General features: G+C 54.1%; 2 protein-coding genes across 2 annotated transcripts; one reads left to right on the top strand and one right to left on the bottom strand.

Moving 5' to 3' along the window:
- Positions 1 to 13,327, bottom strand: IL23R (interleukin 23 receptor). Its single transcript, XM_042819566.1, has 15 exons — positions 12,789 to 13,327; positions 12,074 to 12,209; positions 11,445 to 11,738; positions 11,242 to 11,365; positions 10,441 to 10,595; positions 10,180 to 10,325; positions 9,327 to 9,474; positions 8,519 to 8,601; positions 8,117 to 8,315; positions 7,136 to 7,333; positions 6,413 to 6,496; positions 4,756 to 4,806; positions 3,701 to 3,797; positions 2,634 to 2,724; positions 1 to 2,180 (listed from the first exon to the last, which is right to left on the bottom strand). Exons 1-15 carry the CDS (start codon positions 12,840 to 12,842, stop codon positions 1,554 to 1,556), a joined length of 2,487 nt encoding a protein of 828 aa, XP_042675500.1. The 5' UTR covers positions 12,843 to 13,327; the 3' UTR covers positions 1 to 1,553.
- A 2,413-nt stretch (positions 13,328 to 15,740) lies between these two features.
- Positions 15,741 to 22,830, top strand: SLC35D1 (solute carrier family 35 member D1). Its single transcript, XM_042819565.1, has 12 exons — positions 15,741 to 15,943; positions 16,049 to 16,082; positions 16,159 to 16,245; positions 16,348 to 16,415; positions 16,526 to 16,597; positions 17,072 to 17,140; positions 17,567 to 17,669; positions 18,042 to 18,134; positions 19,970 to 20,037; positions 20,296 to 20,374; positions 20,875 to 20,957; positions 21,415 to 22,830. The coding sequence occupies exons 1-12, from the start codon at positions 15,741 to 15,743 to the stop codon at positions 21,521 to 21,523; spliced, it is 1,068 nt and encodes a 355-aa protein (XP_042675499.1). The 3' UTR covers positions 21,524 to 22,830.
- Positions 22,831 to 23,070: the final 240 nt, after the last annotated feature.

The raw sequence follows: 23,070 nt of genomic DNA, 5'->3' as shown, positions 1-23,070 counted from the left end.
TTTGCTGCCAACAGTCATCAAGTGGATAATACTAGACAACTAATTACATGTAGGGTAGCATTTATATTAGCTTTGTAATTCTTATAAAAGTATTCTGAGTCTTGCTATGACTGTTTTACAGCCTTTGGTTTGGTAATGCACAGTCAGGTGATCTTGTTTCCTTTTTTCTTTTATTTTTTTACCATTCTGTTAATGTCAGCCTTACAAAATACATCCCCTGCGTGTGTTCCCTGCAACATGCGCAGCCAGCTCCGTTACCCTGAGCTGGGTGAGGTGCACAGACCCCTCAGTGAGTGGAAATCACACATATTGGTACGCAGTTCAGAGGCTCCTTTGTGCTACCTGTTGTTAGTGCAGTGCCCAAGGTCCTGCTCTGAGCAGCATGGAGGAGGCTTCAGGACCAATGCCCTCCCCTCGCTGCACCCTGAGCCCCATGCAGTGCTGCCTGCATGGCACCAACTCCTGCCCACCCCGAGCACACAGCTCTAGCATAAAAACAGTCTTTGCTGTGATAAGAGGTAGGAGAGAAGGACCAGTAGAACAAACCTTAGGGAGAGCATTGCTCATGGAATGCTCAGCCATTTTACAGGGTATAGTAAACTCCTTTTATGTTTGTATTCCTTCAGAGCATTTCAAGTGTTTCCTTAAAAGGTTGGGGTGATCAGTCAAAGAAGTGATAATAATCCAACCTCTCACATTCCCAGGTGCTTGCCATCTTGCAAGGCTACCTCTGACATCCTGGGCAAACTTTTAACTGCTTTCAAGACCACTCAGCAGGAAGGAGACTGATATTTTGTTTTCTGCATCTCAGAAGATCCAAATTTCCTCATATGCACTGAATAGATGCCATTTCTCTCTGCCGTGTTCTGCTTCGTACAGAGCAGCAAAGCCAAACCGCAGACAAACTGACATGAGGTGATGAATCCTTCATCCAAAATGAAGAATCTGCCCAGTGACAAATGGAGACAGAGATTTTCAGCGGGACTGGCAGGCCAAGATGATGAAGGTTTGTTCTTACCTGATGGATTTTTTTCTTATTGAATGGAAAGGAAAATGAAATTGGGCTATTCTGTCAAACAGAAAAGATTTCGTATGGTATCCATGGCTGCTGCATGATGTGTAAATTGACCTCATTGTAGTGTCTCTTCATTGGGGGTGATCCCAAGCTATTTTACACACTTCAGCCAGAATACCTCAGGGATGGTTTTATCCATCTTGAAGGCAATCAGCTCCAGGTGTTACACGTTCTGTATGTTTAACAAGAGAGTGCCTTAGGCTAATAATTGAAGCAGAATGCATCCTGTAAGAATCACCTGCTTTGTATTGCAGTTCCTACAGGAATCCAAGCTCACATTTTTGTGTTTGTAAAAACATGAGGTAAAATTAAAATGATGTTTTACTGGCCAAGGCATCCAAAAGCTATTTGTGGTCAGGTAAGGGGGAGAGTTTCAGATCTGGAGTTTTGTTTCGGCTCTGATGTTTGACATCCCAAAGGCAGATATGTGTCACAATGGGATTGTCACAAGTCTGTGGGCTTTTAATCACAGCTTCTCTCAAAACAATCTCCCGATGCTCTGCGGAAAGCAGGTCTGTATATCCACAGATCCTCCATTCGTTGCCCTTAAGCAAGAAACCAGCTCATCTGGAACCAAGGTTTGTTCCTGAGCTCCTTCACTGTACAGTGTTTTTTCCCACTGGTTTTCCAGAAGTGTATTTTGTTCCTCCTGGGCAGAGCTGAACGCGTGGTTTTGCCCGCTTCTGTCGTTGTTTAAAACCAGGTTGATCTTATCCAGCAGGCAGATCTGGGGCCCTTCAGCTCCTTGAGCATCCCACAGGTAGCTGAAAGGGCTGCTGTAGTCTCTGAAGAAAATACTTGTCTCTGGTTCTGGAGCCGGCGTGTAGGGCTGTATTAGGCCAATGTTGGCAGCTACATATCCCAGTGTGTTTGCATCAGAGATCTGGGGTTTGTAGTCACCGACCTGCTCCGTGACCGTGCTGTGGGGGGGTGCTGAGCTCTGTGGGTGCTCCACGTTCTCAGGGACCACGCTGCTGGGTTCCTTTTTGATGTCCACGTTCCTGTATTTCTTGTGCCCTGACAGCTCCTGTATTTCCGTAATTGTGGGGTCACTGTTATCCGGGACCGGCCCACTGAAAATGCTGCTTGTGAATTCACTCTTCTCCTAGAAAAGAAAAGGATGACTGCACTAACAAACAGGCAGATGTTACCAATAGGAGTGATATCATGGGAGGATCACAAGGGGGAAGTGGGACAATGACTTCTTGGTCTTCATCTCAGCATCCTCTCCTCCTCTCTCCTCTAATCATCACCACAAAGCAGATTACAGTGAGATGTGGAGAACAGACAGAAGAGCTGCACATCTCCATGTTTACATGGACACCTCGAGGTCAGCTTGATTTGGTTCTACTGCATGAAATTTATATTGAGACAAGGTCTAAAGATCAAGCTAAGCTGGGCTCCGGTGCACAGTGCAAATGGGAGGACAAGGACTCTCCGAGTTCTACATCCCCTAGGGCTGAACTCTTTTCTTGTCCATATTTCTCACACCTACAGAGTGATTTTCCACCTGAGTATCTGTAAGTGAAAAAAAGCTGGGATGCAGTGGTGCAATTACCTGGAAGGACTTTATCACCCTGCTGTTTTCCACGTGGGGGAAATCTTCAAGCAGCCATTTTGGCAAGACCAGTGCCACTGCTGCCTTAGTTCTTCATCAAAAAAAGAGAGAGAAAACAAGAGTTAGTCTATTTTGTTGTCACTCACTTGTCCATTCTGGATGAAATCGTCCCCAGGGGTGGTGGGGGAACTCCAAGCGTGTTGATCACTCATGGCCTTTGTGGAAGGCTCGGAAGCATTGGGTTTACAGACCCTTGTTCAGGTAGGTTTTCCCATTTGAGGTCTAACTCTCCAGCTTTCCATCCTGCTGCTCTGGGTTCCATTTGTGGCAGTGGTGGAGGGTGCTCAGCATAACAGTGATAAGACAAGGGGGAATGGCTTTAAACTGAGACAGGGGAGGTTAGGGTTGGATATGAGGAGGAAGTTTTTCAGCCAAAGGTGGTGAGGCAGTGGCACAGGTTGCCAAGGAGGCTGTGGATGCCCCATCCCTGCAGGCATTCAAGGCCAGGCTGGATGTGGCTCTGGGCAGCCTGGGCTGCTGGTTGGTGACCTGCACACAGCAGGGGTTGGAACTGATGAGCGTTGTGCTCCTTTGCAACCCAGGCCATGCTGTGATTCTATGGTAATGTCACACTGTGTGACACTCCCCAATCTCTGCCAGTACCAGGGTGCAGATGTGAGGGGCAGCCAACAGACCCTGCAAGGGACAGCATTCTCTCCTCATTCGAAAGTAGCGGAACCAAATTCTAGTACAAAACTTACATAAAGAGAGCTGTGTTTTTCCTCTCTCTTCTTTCACTCCCCCTGTATGCACTGTATAATAACAATATATCATGTGTCCCTAAGCCTAGCTTCAATGGGGGAATCATTTTTGCTCTTTCAGTTGTTTTCTCCCATGCTGTGGAATTCACAGGTATCCTTTTCTGCAGCAATGTGATCAATGGGTGCAGCTGCCCTCAGGGAGAGCAGAGCACAGAGAAAAGGATCCGTTTCTGTAGTTAACTTTAAAGTATTCTGGAAGAAAAGCATGAGTTGGAAATAAGGGAAAAAATGTGACAAAAGTGATACCTTTTCCTAGCTGATTTTTTCAACATCAGAATGACAAGAACCACAGATAATATGATCACACTGACACCCATTCCCAGGAAAAACCTGATGTCATCATCTGAAAAAAAAAAAAAAAAAGGATGAAAAAGGGAAAAAATTAATCAGGCAGCTTAAAGATGGTGTTTGTGGTCTGATTCCTCCCTTGTGAATAATTGTGCATCCACAATCAGTCACGCTGACCTCAACTCCTCGCATTCCTGTTGCTGTCTCTACAGGTTTACCCTCAGTTCTGATGCCTGCAGGAAGAACGCCTGCATTTAAAGCTGGAGGCAGTGAAGCACCAGGCTGAGCACTGAGGGCCCTTTCCTGTGCAGATGGGAGCTGTAGGCAAGTAATTCTAAGAAGTGTGGTCATTGTGTTTAACCATTTCCCACGCAGAGCTACCTTCCAGAAATGCTCAAGTGAATTTTTCAGTTCACGTCGGTTTTGTTTTGTTTTAAATACTGAAACGGATCACAGCATAAGAACGCATGCAGAACACAACTGCAGTTAGAAAAATAGATGGGAAAAGTTTAAGTAAGTCTTTGGCTCAGATTGTAAGGGCAGAAGTCAGTCACTGTTAGGCTACTGTGTCTGCTAACATTCCTTCTCATAGGCTGGATGTGGCTCTGGGCAGCCTGGTCTGCTGGTTGGTGACCCTGCACATAACAGGGGGTTAAAACTAGATGGGCACTGTGCTCCTTTTCAACCCAGGCCATTCTGTGATTCTATGATCTTTTATTTTCCTTATTTTCTTACCTCCAATTTTCCGGAATGTACATTTTATTACGTCTCATAAGAAAACTAAGCTTAAATTGCAGGATGATGCATGTTCTGCTCACTCTGCTCACTACTTTCTCACTATGTGGCTTACTTTCCTGTCAAGTGAAAATCTCTTTTCTGGCTCTGACCTCTCCAAAATATGTGGAGTTTTCTCCTTTCCTAAATCTCCAGATGCCACACTTGCTGCTCTGGCCGAAACTTTTCTGCTCAAGCAGAAACTCTTGCTTACCAAGGCTGAAATACTCTGCTCTTACCATGCGAAGCCTCCTGGTAGATGATGTCCAACATCCTGTCTTCCGAAGAAACTGCAGCAGAGAGAGGAAAAAATACCCATCACTTCATTTACAGAAGTAAAGTGGATGAAGTAGAAGTTACTGTTTATTTTATTCATATTATTTAGAAAAAATGGCTTCCAGAAACATCATGCCCCTCTGCAAGAACCACAGGCTGATCGTGCTTAGGCTGACTGGCTTTGATAAGGACACAGCTAACATCCTCATCTGCAGTCTTAGAGCTGACAGAGACAATTCAGAACACCCAGCACCACGTCCTGAGCTCAAAGGCCGCTTGAACCCACCTGGTAACTTCTACAAGAGTCACTGATCGGTGAGTTTGGACTGATTTGGATGAAAAGGAGTGAAAACCATTTGGAATTCACAGTGATTTAATGAACCAACGACTGGTGGCCAATGCACTGAGCTTGTCCAGGCCTGGCAAAGCCATGCAGGCACAGAGGAGAAACGCCCATCTGAATTCTGCTTTGCACCAGCTCTGCAAGGACCAGCACAAACCCACAGGGAAAGCCTTCACTGCTTTGTAAAGCTATCTGTGTGCAGTTCTCCCTTCCAAACTCTGCCTACATGGTACTGTACCAGAGAGGTATGCAGCAATGTCAGCCCTGGTGTCCACCTGTATTTCATGTCACCAAGTTGGCACTGGGCTTTGACCTGAGCTGACCCAGCTAACGTTGCAGCTGTTTCAGCAAAGCCATAACGCAATTCACTAGCAAAAATCAGGGGCAAGAAACCATGGAAAAGGTCTTTAATTTTGTAGATTTGAGACAAATGCTTTTCCTAGCAAGTACTTCAATTCCCTCACACAGAGCAGCTTAGAGGGAGAGCACACTCAGCTCCGCATTACAAAGCAGCCCTTGATTATATGGAATTGTGGAAGGAAAGTGCCTGAGCCAACAACTCAGCAGCACTGGAATGAAGCACTTGTGGAGGACGGTGTCACACTGGCACATTTAGCTGTGGAACAGCTCTGGGGCTGCTGGGAGGTGTCTTCTGCACTCAGCTTTTGGGCTGTGCATGGCTTGTCCTGGCTTAGGAAAGGGCCATCAGGATGTCCAGCTCCTGAGGGCAATCACAGCCTACACACATTGCTGGAGACGAGAAATAGATTGTTCTTACTGTCTCTTTTAATTGGCCCATGCCCTATTTAATATTAAATACTTTCCAGAACTGAAGCCTGCCTACATCCAGCTCCAGGTGAGATGAGACTGGCTGCAGCTTGGCCGGTTCTCTGTCAAAGTTGGGTTTGTTTTGTCTTTACTTTAACAACTGCCAAACAGGGAAAGCAGCAACCTCATCTGCTCTGTCCCTAAAAGGGAGAATGACTCCAGTGATGTATTTTGTACAGTAAGATGCAATTCTCAGGTGTGCTGTTAGAGATCTGTGCATGATAGCAAGGAGTATCAGCTAGAAAAGGCTTTCATACGGGTGTGTTAAAGTCTGCAGTGTGTCCTGCAGCCATAAGATTTCCTTCTAGACCTTGCTTTTCTCTCTGGTCCACGGCAGGCTTTTACCTCTTGTTTCTAAAACTACAAAACTGGCAGACTGTGAGGATACCACCGAGCTGAGCTCTGCAGCTCCACCACAGCAGGCAGCAACTTCTACACACTGAGCTCACCTTGGCCAGAGCTTGGTTTGCTCACTCCGTCTGGGTAGGCTGCATACACTGACACGCTGATGTGGCTTCCTGCTGCTGCATCCTCTGGAAAGAAGCAATAGTTGCCTTTAAGTTGTATCTATTAGCTGCTTTTAAAGCTGTGGATTTGCTCAAGAGCTTCTGATAGAGCAGTGAAAGGAGAGGAGGTGTGGGGTTTACAGATGAAAGAGCAAAGGCTTGGCCAGATAACTGTTAAGGAAGTGCTCTGAAGCCAACGAACACCAGAATGAAGGTGGGAACCAGGAGACAGGTGGGACAGGTCTGAGATCTCGCTGCTGCTGGGCTCGCAGGTTGGCCATTGCAGGGCCATGAGCCCTGGCCATTACAGGGTGAGGAGATGAGCTGAAGTTGCAGCCTCATTACATCAAGTGTTTTGCCCTCTCTCTCTGTATAAATGCACATCTGTATTTCTGTGCTTTCACAAGCTCCAGGGATTACCCTACTTGCACTCCCTGCCACCTCGCTCATCTCTTCCTTCTCTTTCTCTGCCTCTTTTTTTCCTCCTGGCCTTCAGCTGTGGAACCAAATGCCACTGGGTGCCCTCAAGTCTTCTATCACTTCGCTCTCGAATGCTCCCATGCTCCAAAATCAAGTGGGCAGGGGCTCAGTTCCAGATGAAGTATTGATTTTACAACACCTTGACAATCTGCACCCAACAGCAAAAAGGACTCTTGGATATCTTACCTCGGATGTAGGTGTGGGTGTCCTGGCCTGGGACTTTCTTCCAAAAGAACTCTTCCTCGTGGCTGTATGGAGCTGTACAAAGCCACTCCACTATGAACCAGAGTGGGGGGGTCCTGCTGTGCCGGGGAGGCTGCCAGGCCACCAATATGGTGCTCTGGTTCTTGTGCTGCACATCCACAGCCAGTGGTGGTGGGAAGGCTGCAAAGAGAGGAGGTGGCATGGGGACCTGTAGTGAGAGCAGTGAGATTGGAGGGCTGCTGTGCCGGAGGGGGTAAGGGCGGGGGGGGGGGGGAGATGTTCTTGGAAGAAGTGATTTAATATCTCCATCTACGTCTGTCTGTCTGTCTCTATATTTGATATTGAGATATACACACACATGCATGCCACACAAAAGCACGTGTTCAGTTTTGTCATGTCTCCTCCGTCTGAAATGCTTTACCTGACAGATTTACAGGAAACCCGTGTGATTCTGATCAGGAGGAGATTAGAGAATTTTTTCCACCTTGTTTATACAGCAAAGCACCTATTTAGTCACACTCACTGTTTGTCCTTCATTTGAATGGGACTTTCCCCTCCCATTGCTCACAAAAAGAGACATTTTCAAAAATAGGAAAGTGCAGCCGTGGGGAAAACCACAATGTGTGGCACAGGGAGCCTGAGGCACCCAGAAGCCTTTCCTCCCTTCATGCCTGGCAGCTCCAGCTCCCGGCCTGGACACTGGCTATTTTGGGAGCTGCGAGCACGGACGGTGCCCTGCCAGCAGGACAAGCTTATTTTTAAACTCATTGCTGCAGCTTTCGGAGGCGAAGCGCTGAGCTGTGCTGCTGGGGCATCTCCAAGGACTGTGGCCTTGTCTGGAGGACACTGCGTTCCCTTGGCAGACGGGCTCCGCTCTCGCTTTAAACCCACGTGCGTGCACGATAACGTTTCTCCCCTCGCCATTCAGATAAAAGGCCGAAGCAGGCGAGCTCGAAGTCCCACCTTCCGGGCTGGGGTCCCGGCGGAGCGGCACACGGGCGGGGCTCGAAGCCCCTCGGGCGTTGTAGGCGGTGACGCGGAGGTCGAGCAGTGCTGGAGGCAGGAGGAGGCTGCAGGCTGTGCTCGACGTGTTGCAGAGGGGACGCGAGGCTCCGGCCCACACGGCGTAACCCAGGATGGGTGTGCGGGCATCGCGGGGCGGCTGCGGGGGGCGAGAGGTGGGGATGGGGATGGAGTGGGGATCGTGGTGGGGATGGGGATGGGATGGGGATGGCTCCCCCCCTCTGATACCGTCGTCACCGTCATTCGGTCGCTGCGGCGAGCGAAGCGTTGCTTGCTACTGCCCCTTAGTGTTTGGAGCTAACGTGCTAAAAGAGAACAAGAGCCGCCCCGAAAGGGCCTTACCTTGATCAAGACTGTCACCTCGTGGCTGCCGTTGGGGAACTGCCGGCCCAGCCGCCGCCACACGTCGGGTGCTGCCGCGGGGGCTGAGGGACACAGCCGGGACGTGCCCTGAGATGCCCACGTCGGAGCATCGCCTGCGTGCCCATTTCTGGCTGCCCTGAGCCCCCGGGCCGGACTGTGTCACACCGAGGTGACGGTGTGTGGGAAAGGATAAGAGCTGCCCTGGGCTCCTCGCCCTGCTGCTGCCGGCCAGAATATCTCAGCTGGCTTCACCCAGTCCCATCCTGGTGCTGATAGCCCAGCTTCAAAGGGGAAAGGCTGCCATGAGGGGGCTGGGGGACCAATCATGGTATTGTAGAATCGTCTGAGTTGGAACAGGCTTTTAAAAACCACCTGGTCCCATCCCTGCAATGAGCAGGGACACCCACAGCTCCATAGGTGCTCAGAGCCCCATCCCTGACCTTGGGTGTCTGCAGGGCTGAGGCACCTGCCTCTATGGGCACCCTGTGCCACCGCCTCACCTCCCTTAGTGTAAAGAACATTCTTCTTACTTCCCATCTAAATCTCCCCTCTTTTAGTTTGAAGCCATCTCCTCTTATCCTATCAAGGACACATCCTACTGAAGAGTCTGAAATGCTCTTTCCAATTTACTGGAGGAAAGCAAGCTGCCAAAGATGGAAAAACACACCAAATCCCCCCTTTTTTTGGTGTCTGCACAGCTCAGCACTTCTGCAGCGACCTCAAGAGCCAGACAAGCCACCACTGCACACAGCACAGCGTGGCCCTGCAACGCCCTACCACCACTTACCAGCCTCAGGTGTGCTGTAGATGAAGGGCAGACCCCAAGCACTCCAGGGGCTGCCCGCAGCGCTGAGCCGGCACCGTGCCTGGAACACGTAGCTGGTGGCACTCTGAAGCTGGTGTCCACGCTGCACTGCACTGTCCCATGCTGTCACCTGCAGGGCAAACAGGCAATAGGGCCACCACGCTCACCTGGGGATGCTCAGCCTACTGAGCACGTGGTGCTGCTAAACCCATAGTGCAGCCCAGCCTGGGGGTCTGCTGCTGAGGAGAAAGCAGTGGGTGAGCACAGCCGGAGAGCGTGAGCAGGAGCATGCTTGGCACAACGGTTGGGCTTGTCCAGGTTTCCCTGTGCCACTTTGGAGCTCATGTAGTACACATGGTGAGAATGATCTTGGAGGTCTTTTCCAGCCTTAATGACTCTGTGATTCTTTGATTCATATGCAGTTAAGGTCAGGGGAAAGACAACTGGACCCATTTAATCCAGGACACGGCAGAGCTCTGTCCCTCTGGCACCGGGCCAGTCCCCCATTTTGGCAGCTCTGCTGAGTGCTGGGACTGAGGGTCAGCCATCTGCCAGCCCCAGGGAGGGTTCCAAAAAGGACCTTGGTGCAGTTTGCCCAAGTGTAGTTGTGTGTGTGTCGATGAGGAGGGAATTGATTAAGTGGGTGTTTGCTGAGCACCACCAGTGGCCTTTTTGCACCTTGCCCTTGCAGAGCTAGATAAGACTTACAAATATGACAATTTCTGCTTTTTGCTTAAAGAAGCAGTGTTAATACTAATGGAAAGGATGTTCTACCCACTCTGCTCCCCAGGGACCCCAACCCGTGGCTCTATAATGCGGCTCAGTGCCATCTCACCTGCCACTCCGCAGCACCCACTGCCTTGTGCCGCTCCTCGCAGCGCACGTCCTGCAGCTCCGTCTGCTGTCGCCAGTGGATGGTGGTGGTGGGAGGTGACCCCGCCGTCGTCTCTGCGCTCTCAGCCAGAGGCACGGCGGGCACCACTGCAGGGAGAGCAGCAGCCATCAGCCGGGGATCACAGCACCGTGTGGGCACAGCATGCTGGAGATGCCCGTGGTTGCAGCCCCAGCGCAGGGCACAGTGTGTGCTGTGGCGTACCGAGCTGCTGCAGGTCGAGGTGCTGAGGAGCTGAGCGTGCCGTGCCCAGTGCATTGCTGGCCTGCACCCACACCAGGTAGTGACTGCTGCCATTCAGTGCACTCAAGGGCACCGGTGCATCCGTGGGGAACACATCCTCCTGCGCTGTCTGCGTGCTGTGGGGCAGAAAGCAGCCACGCTCAGAGCCCTGAGTGGGGAACAGTCATCTCCAGAGCTGCAGTTTTTCACTCTTCAAGTGAACTAGCAAATCATTCTCTTTGGTTCCTGGCACTGCTGCATGGCATTCATGTTTCTGCTGCAGGAAGGGAGTTCCCACAGCTCACTCAGGCTGCAGGGTTCAGAGTTTGCACCCCAGCGGCTCCTTTGGTGGTTCATCAGAAAACCCACACAGACTGCACGTAATTGAATAGCAGAGTGGGTTGACAATGAAAGCCCAGCAGCCTCGCGCCATGGGGGCTTGGCCTTGCATGTGGCACAGCATGTGTAGGGCTAGGGCAGGAAGGCCACTGGTGTACAGTCCTTATTTCCTCATGGCGTTTTTGTTTAGGTGCTTGGGCAGCCTTAGGTTCATGCTGGGAATGGGGTTGCTGTGCCCTGAGTGCTGGATGCCCAAGGAGGCTGTGGATGCCCCATCCCTGCAGGCATTCAAGGCCAGGCTGGATGTGGCTCTGGGCAGCCTGGGCTGCTGGTTGGTGACCTGCACACAGCAGGGGGTTGGAACTGATGAGCGTTGTGCTCCTTTGCAACCCAGGCCATTCTAGGATTCTGTGATCTGGTTCCCCAGTGCCTGTGTGCCCCTACCTGCGCAGGTGGAGGCTGTAGTTGGTGTGCAGCAGTGTCGGCTGCCCGGCGTCCCATGTGCATGCCAGGCTCCCCAAGCGCTCAGGGATGGCACAGCTCAGGTTGGCGGGAGGCTCTGGGGGGTCTGCAGAGAGGCAGCATCAGCATCCCCACCTTCAGCCCTACTGCTCCTCCATCACCCCTAACCCCACAGCGGTACTCACAGCCGGCCCAGAGCTCCGTCCCGCAGATCACCTCGTTCCAGTAGCTGTTGGGGCAGCGGGCGAGGCAGGTGATGATGCTGAAGGGCAGGCGGAAACCACGCAGCTGCAGCTGGGCCGCACTGCTGTTGAGAAGGCGTGGGGGACCCTCGGGGGCTGTGAGGTTGAGCAGGATGGAGAGGCTCGCCCACGGGCAGTCCAGCGCCGAAACACAGGTGATGGAGACGTTGGAACCCATTGGCACCACTGAGCCTGGCTCGATCCTCACGTGCCCCAGGCACCTGATTTGGGCAGCACCTGCGCAACGCTCACAGCTTCAGTACAGCCCCCAAGTGCAGGGTGCAAGCAGCTGGTGACTCATTGCTCAGCTCGGAAACAGCCTCACCAGTTTTACCTTCTGCTCTAATGCTTGAATGACTGCAGGGAAATAACGCATAGACTGAAAGCTCTGATCCCTGAGATTACAGCAGCGCCCTGACTCGTGCTATCAGATTGGGGCTCTGCAGCAGCACTGATAAAGCTCATGCTCAAATGACATCAGCTCGATTTGGCTTTCCTGGAAAAGGCACAGCTATGCCATGCTGTGCTGTGCCATGCCGTGCTGTGCCATGCCGTGCTGGATGGCCACTTACCTCTGCCCAGGATGCAGAGCAGAATATGGAGCACAAAAGCCTCTCCGCCTCCCGCCATGGCCTGGGCTGCAGCTGCTGCCTGTGCGGGGCATAGCCTGGGGATGAGGGAAGGCATCAGTGCTGCCAGGCACCCAGCCTGGGGTGCTGAGGGCAGTCGGGAAGCCAGCCCCCATGCCCAGTGTGGCAAGAGATCTGATGGAGCAATGGCTGCACAGCTGGGATGGAGATCAAAATTCCACTGAAACTCAAGGAAAAATAATTTTGCCATAAAGGTGCCGGGGCTTGTGAGTGGGCTGCTGTGGAGCCTCCATCCCTGGAAACAGCCAAACCCACATGGCTGTGGTGCCATGCGATGGGAACACCAAACTCTCTTGACGTCCCCAACCTACTGTGATCCAGCTGCTGCCCCTCAGACCCAGCAGGGGCTTTCCTACCTCTCCAAGGACACAAGCTCATGGCTCCAGGCTCCCCTGAAGTTCCCTGCACTCCCTTCACCCTCCTTCCCACCTGGTTCACTTCTCCCATCCCACTGCACCCGCTGGCCCTAGGGGCAGTGATGAAGGGCTCCTTTTTGGGAACGGGGCACAGAATCCACTGTAAAAGCTTCAAAAGAGCATTATCCACCCCGAGCTTCAAAAAGCTTCAAAGCAGCACAGTCCATCCCGAAACAACCTCCCAAATGCAGCTCACGCCTTTGCACTTCTCCCCCTGTTACCTTCGGGATGTGTGCGCTGACCTCATTTTCTTCAAGCACAGTGAAAGCATTCATAAGGAGCAGCCAGGCGCCAAACTGACCCAGGGAGGGGCTCTGAAGGCCTCCCAGCTGCCCGCACACCTCCTGCAAGTTGGAGCAAATTAAAAGAAACAACACTCGTGGTCTAGGAAGAACTCTGAGCAAATAATAAATGCTCACGGCAGCCAGTTGCAGCGTGAAGTCACAGCTCTGCTCCTCAGGGCATTTCTTATGCACACATTTTCATTCCAATTTACAGCACTGGCAAACTCCAAAGCCAGAAGGCACGAGAGCAGTCTCGTCTCCAGATACGTCTCTCTGATCCCATCTCTGTTACAAATCCCCCAGCACCCTGTTGCCGAATAGATGAAAAGCAAAGAGCAAAGCAGAAAGAAGCCATCTCAGCCCTCGAGCCTGCAGGTGGTTACCAGGGTCAGGAGCACGCGGGAGCCGAGCGGTGACAACAGGAGTGGGGCTGCTGCCCCACGGCGATGGGATGGGGACCCATTGCAGCCTCACTGCTGGTCACAGCGAGCAGGAGCAGCGACTGCCGGCAGCACTGACCTACATTGCATGCTGAGAAAGCACAGTTTCCACTTTGAGTCAGTCCATGGGAAAACCCAGCATCCCTTAAAGCAACAGGCTCACGTGTGCGCTTCTTGCCCTCTTGCAGGATGATGTTTTCCTGGCAAACTCCATGATTTCGTTACGCTCGTCTCACTTTGTGCTCTGCAACAGACACCTCACGCTGCCATCCCCACCACTGTGGGGGCTGCCGAACCCCAGATTTCACCAAGGAACTCTTTTATGTCCTGTGCCTAAACCCCAAAGCCTCCGGTGACACAGCCCATAGGAGCGGGGCTGTGCGTGCCCATTTCTCTGCTGCTGTTTCCCAGTGCTCAGGGCTGGAAAACCTGGGCGAAGCAAAGCAAGGGCTGCTGGTGCCACCCTCCCTGTTTGCCCCAGTTTGTCCCCTCCACCCCCACCCCGTCAGCGGAAGGGTTAACCTCAGTGACAGTGTTAACCTCTTTAGATGCTGCAACCACAGGAAATACCGCACAGCTCGGCTCACCCTGCAGCACAAGAAAAGGTCATGGAAGATCGTTTCCTAGGCAGGGCAACCCTCTCATCGGGGCTCTGGTGGATCTGTGCCATGCTGCTGGGAGGAGAAGGGCAGTGGTGGGCAAAGCTCTGCCCTGCTGCAGTGCCAAACAAGAGGCTGCGATGCCTTTGGACATGGAGTGAGCTCACGGGGCTGCAGAGGGAATCTGAGCTTGCTACTGACGTGTTTCATGCAGTATGGAAGGAAAAAGTACTTGTATCATCCAGTGACATTTTCAGGGGCTCTTGCCTTCCTTTGGAATAAAATCTCACTTCTTTCCCTTCTCCGCACTGACAAACCCAACACTCCGTCCTCCCCTCAGGGCAGCTGCAGCTCTGTGTTCTCCCATCCCTCTGCCCTTCCCTCTGGGGCTTTTCATCCCTTGCTTTATCTGCCCTGTGGCCTGAGTTCTAGAGGTGTAAATAGCCCTGCTGCTGCTGCAGAGGGAGTCCTGATGGCACAGCAGAGCACGGCGTGGCACAGCATGGAATCACAGAATGGCCAGGGTTGGAAGTGAGCTCAAGGATCATGAATCTCCAACCCCCCCGCCATATGCAGGGCCACCAACCTCCCCATTCAATGCTAGGAATGCCACAGTATGGTGCAGCACAGCACAGCACTGCATGGCACAGCATGCCACTGCACATTTCTCCCCATCCTCTTCCCATCCCTGCACCCCATTCTGATGCCTTTGCTCTGGCTTCATTCCAGTCTCAGTGCTGGGCATCACCCGGGCAGAGCCCCCAGATTTGCCCAGGAGGGGAAATACGGAGGGTCCTCGCTGCCACCCTCTCACCACACATGGGCGATGGCATCTCACAGCCACTTCCTCGCCCGCCCTATTGGGGTGAAATCGGCGGATTTTGCTACTTTTGGTGAACTCAGAGCTGAGAGCCTCGCGGAGCTGGTTGTGCCCGGGGCTGCGGGGACGTGGTGACACGTGAGTGCGGTGCACGTGGCTGTGCGAGTGGCAGCGCGGTGACGCGGACAGCTGGTCCCGCTGGTCCCGCTGGCTCTGACCGCAGCCGGCAGCCCCGAGAGCCATAGCCGGCCCTTATTCCTGTGCCACTGACCTAAAATTGGCGGTGGGGCCGGGTGCAGACATCGGGATGGAGGAACCCGCAAACAGCCGCTTTTGGGGCGGGATTTCCCCGAACGAAGCAGCCGGGACGGGGGGTTCGGAGGGGGAGGTGCAGGTACTGCGATGGGTCGGGCACGTTCGCTGTTTTGTCTTTGCACGAAACACCGGCCCGCGTGCTTCGCTGCTCTGCCGTAACCTACTTTTATTTTAATTTCCCTTCCAAGCCGCCTCATTGCGGTTTCCTCCCCCCCCTTCCCCCCGGAGTCTCACGGCCCGGCAGGCAGCGAGTGGGCCCTGAGCCCCGGGGAAACCCCTAGAGCGGGGCTCCCTTTATTTCAGCAGGAAGGAGCAGCACAGGGAGCACTTCCATGCGTGCCAACCTGCGGTGCCACCACCACGCGACGCCCCCCATATCCCGCACTGCAAAGCGCAGACACCCACTCCCCCCAGCAACGTCCCCCTGCTGCCAGGTCCCCTCAGCCCCCCGTGCAATGCAGCACCCCGTGCCCTCTTGCAGTGCTCCTCGCACCTCCAATCCCAGTGCCACCCCCCCCGCAACGCACACCGTCCCCACGCACAGCCGCCCCAATTCCCGCCCTTCCGGCTCCCACGCTGCCCGCAGGCCCCGCCCACTGCCGCTAGCCCCGCCCACCGGCAGTGACCACGCCCCTTCCCAAGCCCCGCCACACCGGCAGTAGCCTCGCCTCTTCCCGTAGCCCCGCCCACCGGCAGTAGCCACGCCCCCGCAGCCATGTCGTCGCAGTTGGCGCGCAGACGCCCGGCGGTCGGGGCCGAGGGGGGAGCCCCCGCGGGAGCCCCCGCGCGCGGCGATGCGGAGCAGGGCATGGCGGCGCCGGGCCTGTCGCTGTGCCTCAAGCTTCTGGCCGCGGCCTTCTACGGCCTCAGCTCCTTCCTCATCGTCGTCGTCAATAAGAGCGTGCTCACCACCTACGGGTACGGCCTGCGGGACCGCGGAGTTGGGGGGGGGGACGGCGCTCGGGACCCCGCGGGGCTCCGCGCGCTCGCGGCTCCGCGCTGACCGCCGCTCTGTGCCCGCAGGTTCCCGTCCTCGCTGTGCGTGGGGCTGGGCCAGGTGAGTGTGGCGCCCCCTCGCCGCCCCCCGCCCGCTGCCCCCCCCACCCCCCTCACCGTCCCCCGCTCTCTCGCAGATGCTGGCCACGGTGGCGGTGCTGCGTGCGGGCAAAGCGCTGCGGCTCCTTAAGTTCCCCGACCTCGACTGGCACGTCCCGCGTCGGGTGAGCTGACCGCTGGCCGCGTGCTGTCGCGGGTCGTATCTCGATAGGAAACGTGGGTGCAGCGCTCTGACCCTCGGCTCGCTCTGTTCGTTCCTTTTCCAGACCTTTCCTCTACCTCTCCTGTACTTCGGGAACCAAATCACGGGGCTCTTCAGCACCAAGAAGCTGAAGTAAGGACGTGGGGCGCTGGGGGTGCGGCTGGATGCCCCCGTGGGGTGATGGGGGGGGGGAGGATGGAGGGGAGATCTGGGCGCCTCACCCTGCTGAGCCTTCCCCACAGCCTGCCCATGTTCACCGTGCTGCGGAGGTTCTCCATCCTCTTCACCATGTTTGCCGAAGGACTTCTGCTTAAGTGAGTTTCCTTGGGGGCTCTGGGGCTCGAGGGTTGGGATCTGTTTTCTGGGCTGGGGGTCGTGGCTCCGTGCTGGGCTGGAGGAGAGTGTGGGTGAGAGCAGGAGCCTGGCACGGCTGCAGCAACGCAGGGCAGCAGCACGTTTCCAGCTCTGCCGCCTGTTCCCAGTGTGCCTACAGGGCTGGCACACGTTGGGGTCCTGTACTCTGCCCCTGCTTGCAGCTTTCACATGGGCTGTGCGCAGTCTGGGGGGTGGAAGGCATGATGCCCATCCTGCTGCTGCGTCCCCAAAGGTGCTGGGGCTGCAGAGACCCAGAGCAACACCCACTGTGGATCCCTTGCTGCTGTGGGCAGGGTTGCAGATCACCCTAAATGCATGCGTTGCATCCCCGCTGCTCCCCGCTGCTTTCCCTCCTGCTATGGGGGCTCTGTGTGCCTGTAGCTGACGAGGTGCCCTCGTTCCTCTCCTTTCAGGAAGAAGTTCTCTTGGGGCGTGCAGATGACAGTGTTTGCGATGATCATCGGCGCCTTCGTGGCTGCCAGGTGAGCCTCCCCATTCCCTCACAAGTCGTGACTTTGCTCAGTGCCTGTCGGAGCCCCGGTGCAGCCAGCAGAGCTGCCAAACGCTCAGTAAAGTGCAGCATTTGGAGGCCTTGCAGTGTGAAGTCCTATCCGTGCACTCTGAGCCATTCACGGCACGAAGGAGACAGCTGGGGCTCTTTTCTCCTTGCAAGGAGCTGCCAAGCTTCTCCTGGCGCACACATCCATGTGTCCCGGCACAGAGGGTGAGCGGGGACCTTTTCCCCTCCAGACATGCTCTGCAGGAGGAAGGAATGTTTTCCAGACTCCAGTCCCTCTCTGCATGATTAACTTTTCCTGACAGCTCACCGACAAACAGGAGCTGGAATAAATCTCCCAAGCGCTGAGCTCGGCGTGGCTGGGAGCTCTCACTGTGTTTTCCCTCCCCAGCACTGACTTGGCGTTCGACTTGGAAGGATATATTTTTATCCTCATTAATGATGCCTTAACAGCTGCAAACGGTGCCTATGTGAAGCAGAAGCTGGATTCCAAGGTAAGGCTGCCCCTCCTTGTGCTGCTTAGTGGCAGACCGTGGCCTTGTCACCTCTGCTGTGCCCACAGTCCCACCCAGTGCCACCGTGTCCCTCGTTCAGATGCTGTTGGCTCTCCCAGTCCCTGACTGCCGTGTTGGTCCTTGAAGCCTCACTGTGATGCTCTGCTTTTGGGAGGGAGATTGAGGGGCTCATGGGCAGCACGCTGCCTCGCACAGAACCCCTCAGGCAGACCTGGCAGATCACAGAATGGTGTCTGGCTCTGATTCTTGGTCTCCTGGAGCCCCATTCAGCTCCCAGCCCTCAGCGGTGACATGAATGAGGGTTTGTTCCTGCCTGGAGCCTGCTTACACACAGCTGTTTCCTATTTCCAGGAGCTGGGGAAATACGGCCTGCTTTACTACAATGCACTGTTCATGATCCTTCCCACCCTGGTCATTGCCTACTTCACTGGAGATGCGCAGAAGGTAGGAGCCCTGCCCCAAAAGCACACTCTGTAGTGACAAAGTGTTATCTGGAGGAGCGTGTTTCTGCTCTAATGCACTTCTCTGCAGCTCAGCCTTCTTGCACAGAGCAGCAAGTGCTCCAAATGTGAAACCGTGGAGTAGCTCCCTCTCCCCAACCTGCACACAGTGCCACGTGGCAGCACGGAGGGCTTTGAGGCCACGCTTTGGGGTAGAGAGGGGAAACTGCCCAGTAGAAAGTAACTGCAATGCTTGGCTTGAAATGCACAGATGTGCTGCATTTTGGGCATTTTTGTAATGCTGGAGGAATGGGGAAGTGTGAGAGCAATAAGTGAAACCAACTATTACTTAAAACAAAGAAGTTGAGTGTTATTAGTCTAAATGGGTTTCTGCAAACATCGGTCGCTGCAGCAGAGCACGCCTTGGGTTGCTTTGGAGCAGTGCTGTTGCCCCTGCACGGTTTGCTCTGCTGCAGCCCTGCATGCCCATGCTGTTGTGTTACTCCTGCCCTAATTATTGTCTGGTTCCACCTGGGGGGGCTTAAAGGCTCATCAGGAGCTCATTGCCACGGGGCTGAGCCTCAGTGCCAGCCACTAAGCTAACAGCGTGGAGCGCTGAGTGGGGCTGTAGCTCGGGATAAAGCACTTCTTTATGGATAGAGGCACTGTGCAGCCTCTGTTCAGCTGCACAGAATCTCCTCTTACTGCTTTTTTTTCCCCTCCCTGAATAAACTTCTTTTCCCCGGCTGTGCTCCTGGCGCCGGGCTCACAAAGCCACGCTGTTGGGGACCGTGCAGCCATGCACGCTGCAGCTGGGCTGTGGAGGTGCTTGGGGCTGCTGGGTGCCTGTACAGCTTCCTGCTGCACGTGGAGATGGGCTGCAGGCCTTCAGCAGCAGCAGCGTTACGGCTTTCTGCCCTGAGGAGAGGAGAAATGTGCGTGCTGACAGCTGTGAGCAGCTTTATGCTGTGCTGCGGGTGGTAATTAAGAAATCTCAGCAGCCACAAGGATTAAAAACAAAGCCTGCAGGGCGGAGGCAGCCCCTGAAGTGGGCAAAGCCCCTGTGGAGCATGGGAGGAGGTAGAGTGCAGCAGGGCCAAGCTGGGGACAAGGCACTGCATGCTGTCACAGGGTACTGCGTTGCTTAGGGGACATGATCTCTCCATCCCTTTGTAGGGGCTGCTTTCAGCCCTGCTGTGAAGGGAAGGCTTCTGCCTTCATCTCCAAATCTTGGTGTGGCTGAGCCTGGAGGCACCCCTGTCTCCAAGCTGGGCCCCCAGAGCTGTGCCCAGTCTCTTACCCAGGTCAGGTTGGGGATCCCTAAGGAGGTGACCCTACAGCCTCAGATCCCTGTGCCCCCACCGCATCCCGGTGCTGAGGCTGCTCTTCCCTGGGTGAGGGCTCTGTACTTCTTGAACAGCACCAGGCTCCTGCCAGCCCCCCCAGCATGCCCACACCTCCCCACTGCTGCTGCAATCCCTCTGCTGCTGTAGCTGGTTTGCTCTCCCCTGGCCCCAGCATCCAGCAAGTGATGGAGGGCACCCATCTGTGCCATGTGGTGCTGGGCCTTGCTGCAGGCTCTGGCCCAGCAGTGGGGGCTGTGCACATTGCAGACCCCTCTATGAGCTGTTCCTTGTAGCTTTTGGAGTGCTGCAGGGAGAGCTGGGCGGGTCAGCTGGGGTGAAGGAGGGAGATGATGCATTACTGAGCATCCCACAACACTTGTGTTAACTCTGCATGAGCTCACATCCAGCTGGATGAGGGCTGCTGTGCTCTGTAAGCCCATGTCGGGTTTGGCTCTTGTCTTGCTGCTGTATTCTGAGCCTCTATTTCTTGCAGGCAATGGAGTACCAGGGCTGGGCAGACATGCTGTTCATTGTGCAGTTCACCCTATCCTGCGTGATGGGGTAAGGCTGTGGGGCTGGAAGAACGATGGGGCTGTAGGGGGGGCACCTCCATCCCTCCAATACTGCCTTCTGGGGGTCTGGGTCATTCTGGGTTGGGAAGAGGACTCTCTAGTCCCGCTGTCTTTCAGCAGCACCGGTCCTATGGTAGATGAACGTTGTTCCTGTGGTGGATGGGAGTGATTGGGTGTGGGTTGGGGTGAGGGCTGGGAGCTGAGTGCAGTGCATCCCGGGGTCTGACCGCAGCCATTCTTCCCGCAGGTTTATTTTGATGTACTCCACAGTTCTTTGCACTCAGTATAATTCTGCTCTTACAACTACAATAGTTGGCTGCATTAAGGTAAGCGGCGGTTCCGCTCTCGGGGCGAGCGTTGCAGTAATTAGTGCAGTAATTATTGCTCGTCGCACGCATTAAGCAGCCGCTGGTGCGTGGGCTGGCAGAGTGCTGGGGCTGTGCCCAGCGGCGCTGTGCTTTCCAACGCCACGTGGCTGCTGCCCTGAGAGCGTTTGGCTGGGAGGCTGAGCTTCCTCCGGTATCATCCCACGGGATTCCCTGCTCTGTGCTGCTCCTGTGTGTTATTCTGGGTTTTCTGCCCTGTGTGAGCTGCCCAGCTGCAGGGCTGGCCCTGCAAGAAGGGGTCTGCAGCCCTGCCACCCCTATGGGCACCTGGGGCTGCTCAGAATCCAGGCCCCCATGAAGCTGTGTCTCCCAGAGGCTCTAAATTGGCCTCCTGTAATCCAGGCTTACCAGCATTTGTGTATTTCAGACTTCCCTGCGCTGCTTTAAGAACTGCAGTGCGTGGTTGCCGTGTGAAAACTCGCATTCTTGTTTCTTTGCAGAATATTTTAATAACCTATATTGGGATGTTTTTTGGAGGAGACTATATTTTTACATGGATGAACTTCATTGGTCTAAATATCAGGTAAGGACGTGGAGATTTTAAACTGGAAAAGGGTCGGTGTAGACTAGATATTAGGAAGAAATTCTTTACTGTGGGGTGGTGAGATGGAACAGGCTGCTCAGAGAGGCTGTGGATGCCCCATCCCTGAAGGTGTTAAAGGCCAGGCTGGATGGGGCTGTGAGCAGTCTGGTCTAGAGCCTATAGCAGGGGTTCAAACTAAATGATCTTAAAGGTCCCTTCCAACCCAAAACTATTTCATGATTCTTTAGTCTTTTTGGGCTGTGCTGGGCAGGAGGAACAGCTGGGTGCAGCTTTTGGAGGAGTCTTTCTGCCCTGGGGTGTTTCTGTACTGGGGAACATCCCCTGTGCCTCCTTTCCTGCAGCAGGGTGAGGAAGCACGCCCTGCAGCAGCTCAGGAGTGCACTTGGGGTTGCGTTAAACAAATCCCCCCCCGACACATGTTGTGGCTGTTTTGCAGTATTGCAGGAAGCCTGGTGTATTCCTACATCACCTTCACAGAGGAGCAGCTCAGCAAGCAGGCTGAGGTGGGCAGCAAGATGGATATTAAGGGCAAAAGCTCCGTGTGAGCACGGATTTGAGCTGCTGAACGTGCGCTCTGCTGAGCCCAGCGCTGGCAGAGCAGAGAGGAGTTGGAGTGTCTGCTGCCTAGTGGTGGTGATGGCCTTTGATTTGCACAATCCAGATTGCTGCCTTCAAAAAATTATGGGAAAGGTGAATGACTGCACACGTAAGCATTAATCTGATTAAGTCTGATTGACTGTGAGGGATTCCTGGCTGTTAAATGACACCGAGGCTTGGCGCGTGTCGGTGGTGCAAGGGATTGAACTGCAGTGGACTCCGGGGCACCTGGGAGTTGTGCAGCACAGAGGTGGTGGCTGTGCCAGTCCTGCAGGCTGGCTGTGCTCCTGGGGCAGAGGTTGGTGCCCCCAGTGCTGGCTGTCACCAAGTGCTGCTGCAGGCTGTTGTCTTTGCTTTAACAGAACAGGGTTTTAATGCACTGAACAGCGGGGGCTGACTTCTCAAGTTGTCTTACATAGCACTTCTTTCTAGGTCTCTCCTTTGACTGTCTTTCGGTTTTGTTTTGTTTTGTTTTTTAAACAAAACTTCTTTACAATTTTTGGAAGAGAAGAATTTAGTAGAGCCACGTGAGGTTTTTGGACACCTTGCTTTGTTTCTGGGAGAGACGTGAGCGGCGTTAAAGCAGCCGTGTGCTTCCCAGCACCTCCTCTCTGGGGCTGCGTGCAGCTGCACAAAACCTGGCCGTGCTGCTGGCACGTGTGCTGCCCTGCTGTCCCCTGGCTGGGACAGGATAACAGCAGCTCCGGAGCAGAGCCCTGCCATGGCTGAAGGCTCAGGCTTTGCAGCACTGCAGGGCTTTGCTCTCAGGAGGGTGATGAGGACGCAGCTCTGGGCAGAACTGAGCGCTGGGACGGATCCTCAGTCCCTGCAAGTCCCCGTCCTCCACCTGCGTTTGTAACGTTGCTGTGCTGAGGCATTTGCAGTCAGGATGTCTATTGTGGTGAGAGCTTTTCTTGTTTATTGTCGAATCTACTGGTTAGATTTCTTGTCCAAACAGTTGAAATATTTTTTAAAAGCTTATTTTGTTTGTAAATGTGCACACTTGGGTGCCAGGTCCGGATGGAATTGCATACACTGGGAAAGCAGAGTTCCTACCACAGTATTTTCTATGCTATTAATCTACTAAAATGTTTTTCTATACAGAATCTATTTACAAAATGAGCAATTTAGAGATTAAAAGATGACCTTATTTGAATGTACGGCGGGCTGCATAGGTCAGTAATAGGGGGAGAAATAAAAGGATTTAATGTGCCTCAGTATTTTTGTACTGGCTTCCAATAAAGCAATGAACGTCCTCCTGCCTCGTGTGTGCTTTGGGGCTGTGCAGGCTTCTACCCAGCAGGAGAGCTGGAGAGAGCTGGAGCACCTCTGTGGAGAGAGGTTGAGGGAACTGGGCTTGTTTAGATGAGGGAAGGGAAGGTGGGGACCTCGTTGTGGCCTTGCAGTGCTTGAAGGGAGTGGATAAACAGGAGGGGAATGGCTGTTTGTGAGGGTGGATGGTGATGGAACAAGGGGAATGGCTTTAAATTGAGAC

The sequence above is a fragment of the Centrocercus urophasianus genome, unplaced genomic scaffold (genome assembly GCF_019232065.1).
Source record: "Centrocercus urophasianus isolate 14NV4802_14NV808 unplaced genomic scaffold, USGS_Curo_1.0 seq_18, whole genome shotgun sequence".
NCBI classification, from domain to species: Eukaryota; Metazoa; Chordata; class Aves; order Galliformes; family Phasianidae; genus Centrocercus; species Centrocercus urophasianus.
Note: the sequence above shows the minus strand (reverse complement) of the source record. Positions and strands in the feature narration are given on the sequence as shown.

Bases quoted from the DNA above. Each gene is read 5' to 3' on its own strand.
- SLC35D1 (XM_042819565.1), top strand. From the start codon at position 15,741: ATGTCGTCGCAGTTGGCGCGCAGACGCCCGGCGGTCGGGGCCGAGGGG. The intron at 16,416-16,525 runs GTAAGGACGTGG...CCTTCCCCACAG, and splicing joins TTCAGCACCAAGAAGCTGAA to CCTGCCCATGTTCACCGTGC. The intron at 20,038-20,295 runs GTAAGGCTGTGG...TTCTTCCCGCAG, and splicing joins ACCCTATCCTGCGTGATGGG to GTTTATTTTGATGTACTCCA.
- IL23R (XM_042819566.1), bottom strand. From the start codon at position 12,842: ATGAATGCTTTCACTGTGCTTGAAGAAAATGAGGTCAGCGCACACATC. The intron at 11,366-11,444 runs GTGAGTACCGCT...GCCTCTCTGCAG, and splicing joins GACGGAGCTCTGGGCCGGCT to ACCCCCCAGAGCCTCCCGCC. The intron at 6,497-7,135 runs GTAAGATATCCA...GCTTCTTTCCAG, and splicing joins CACCCACACCTACATCCGAG to AGGATGCAGCAGCAGGAAGC.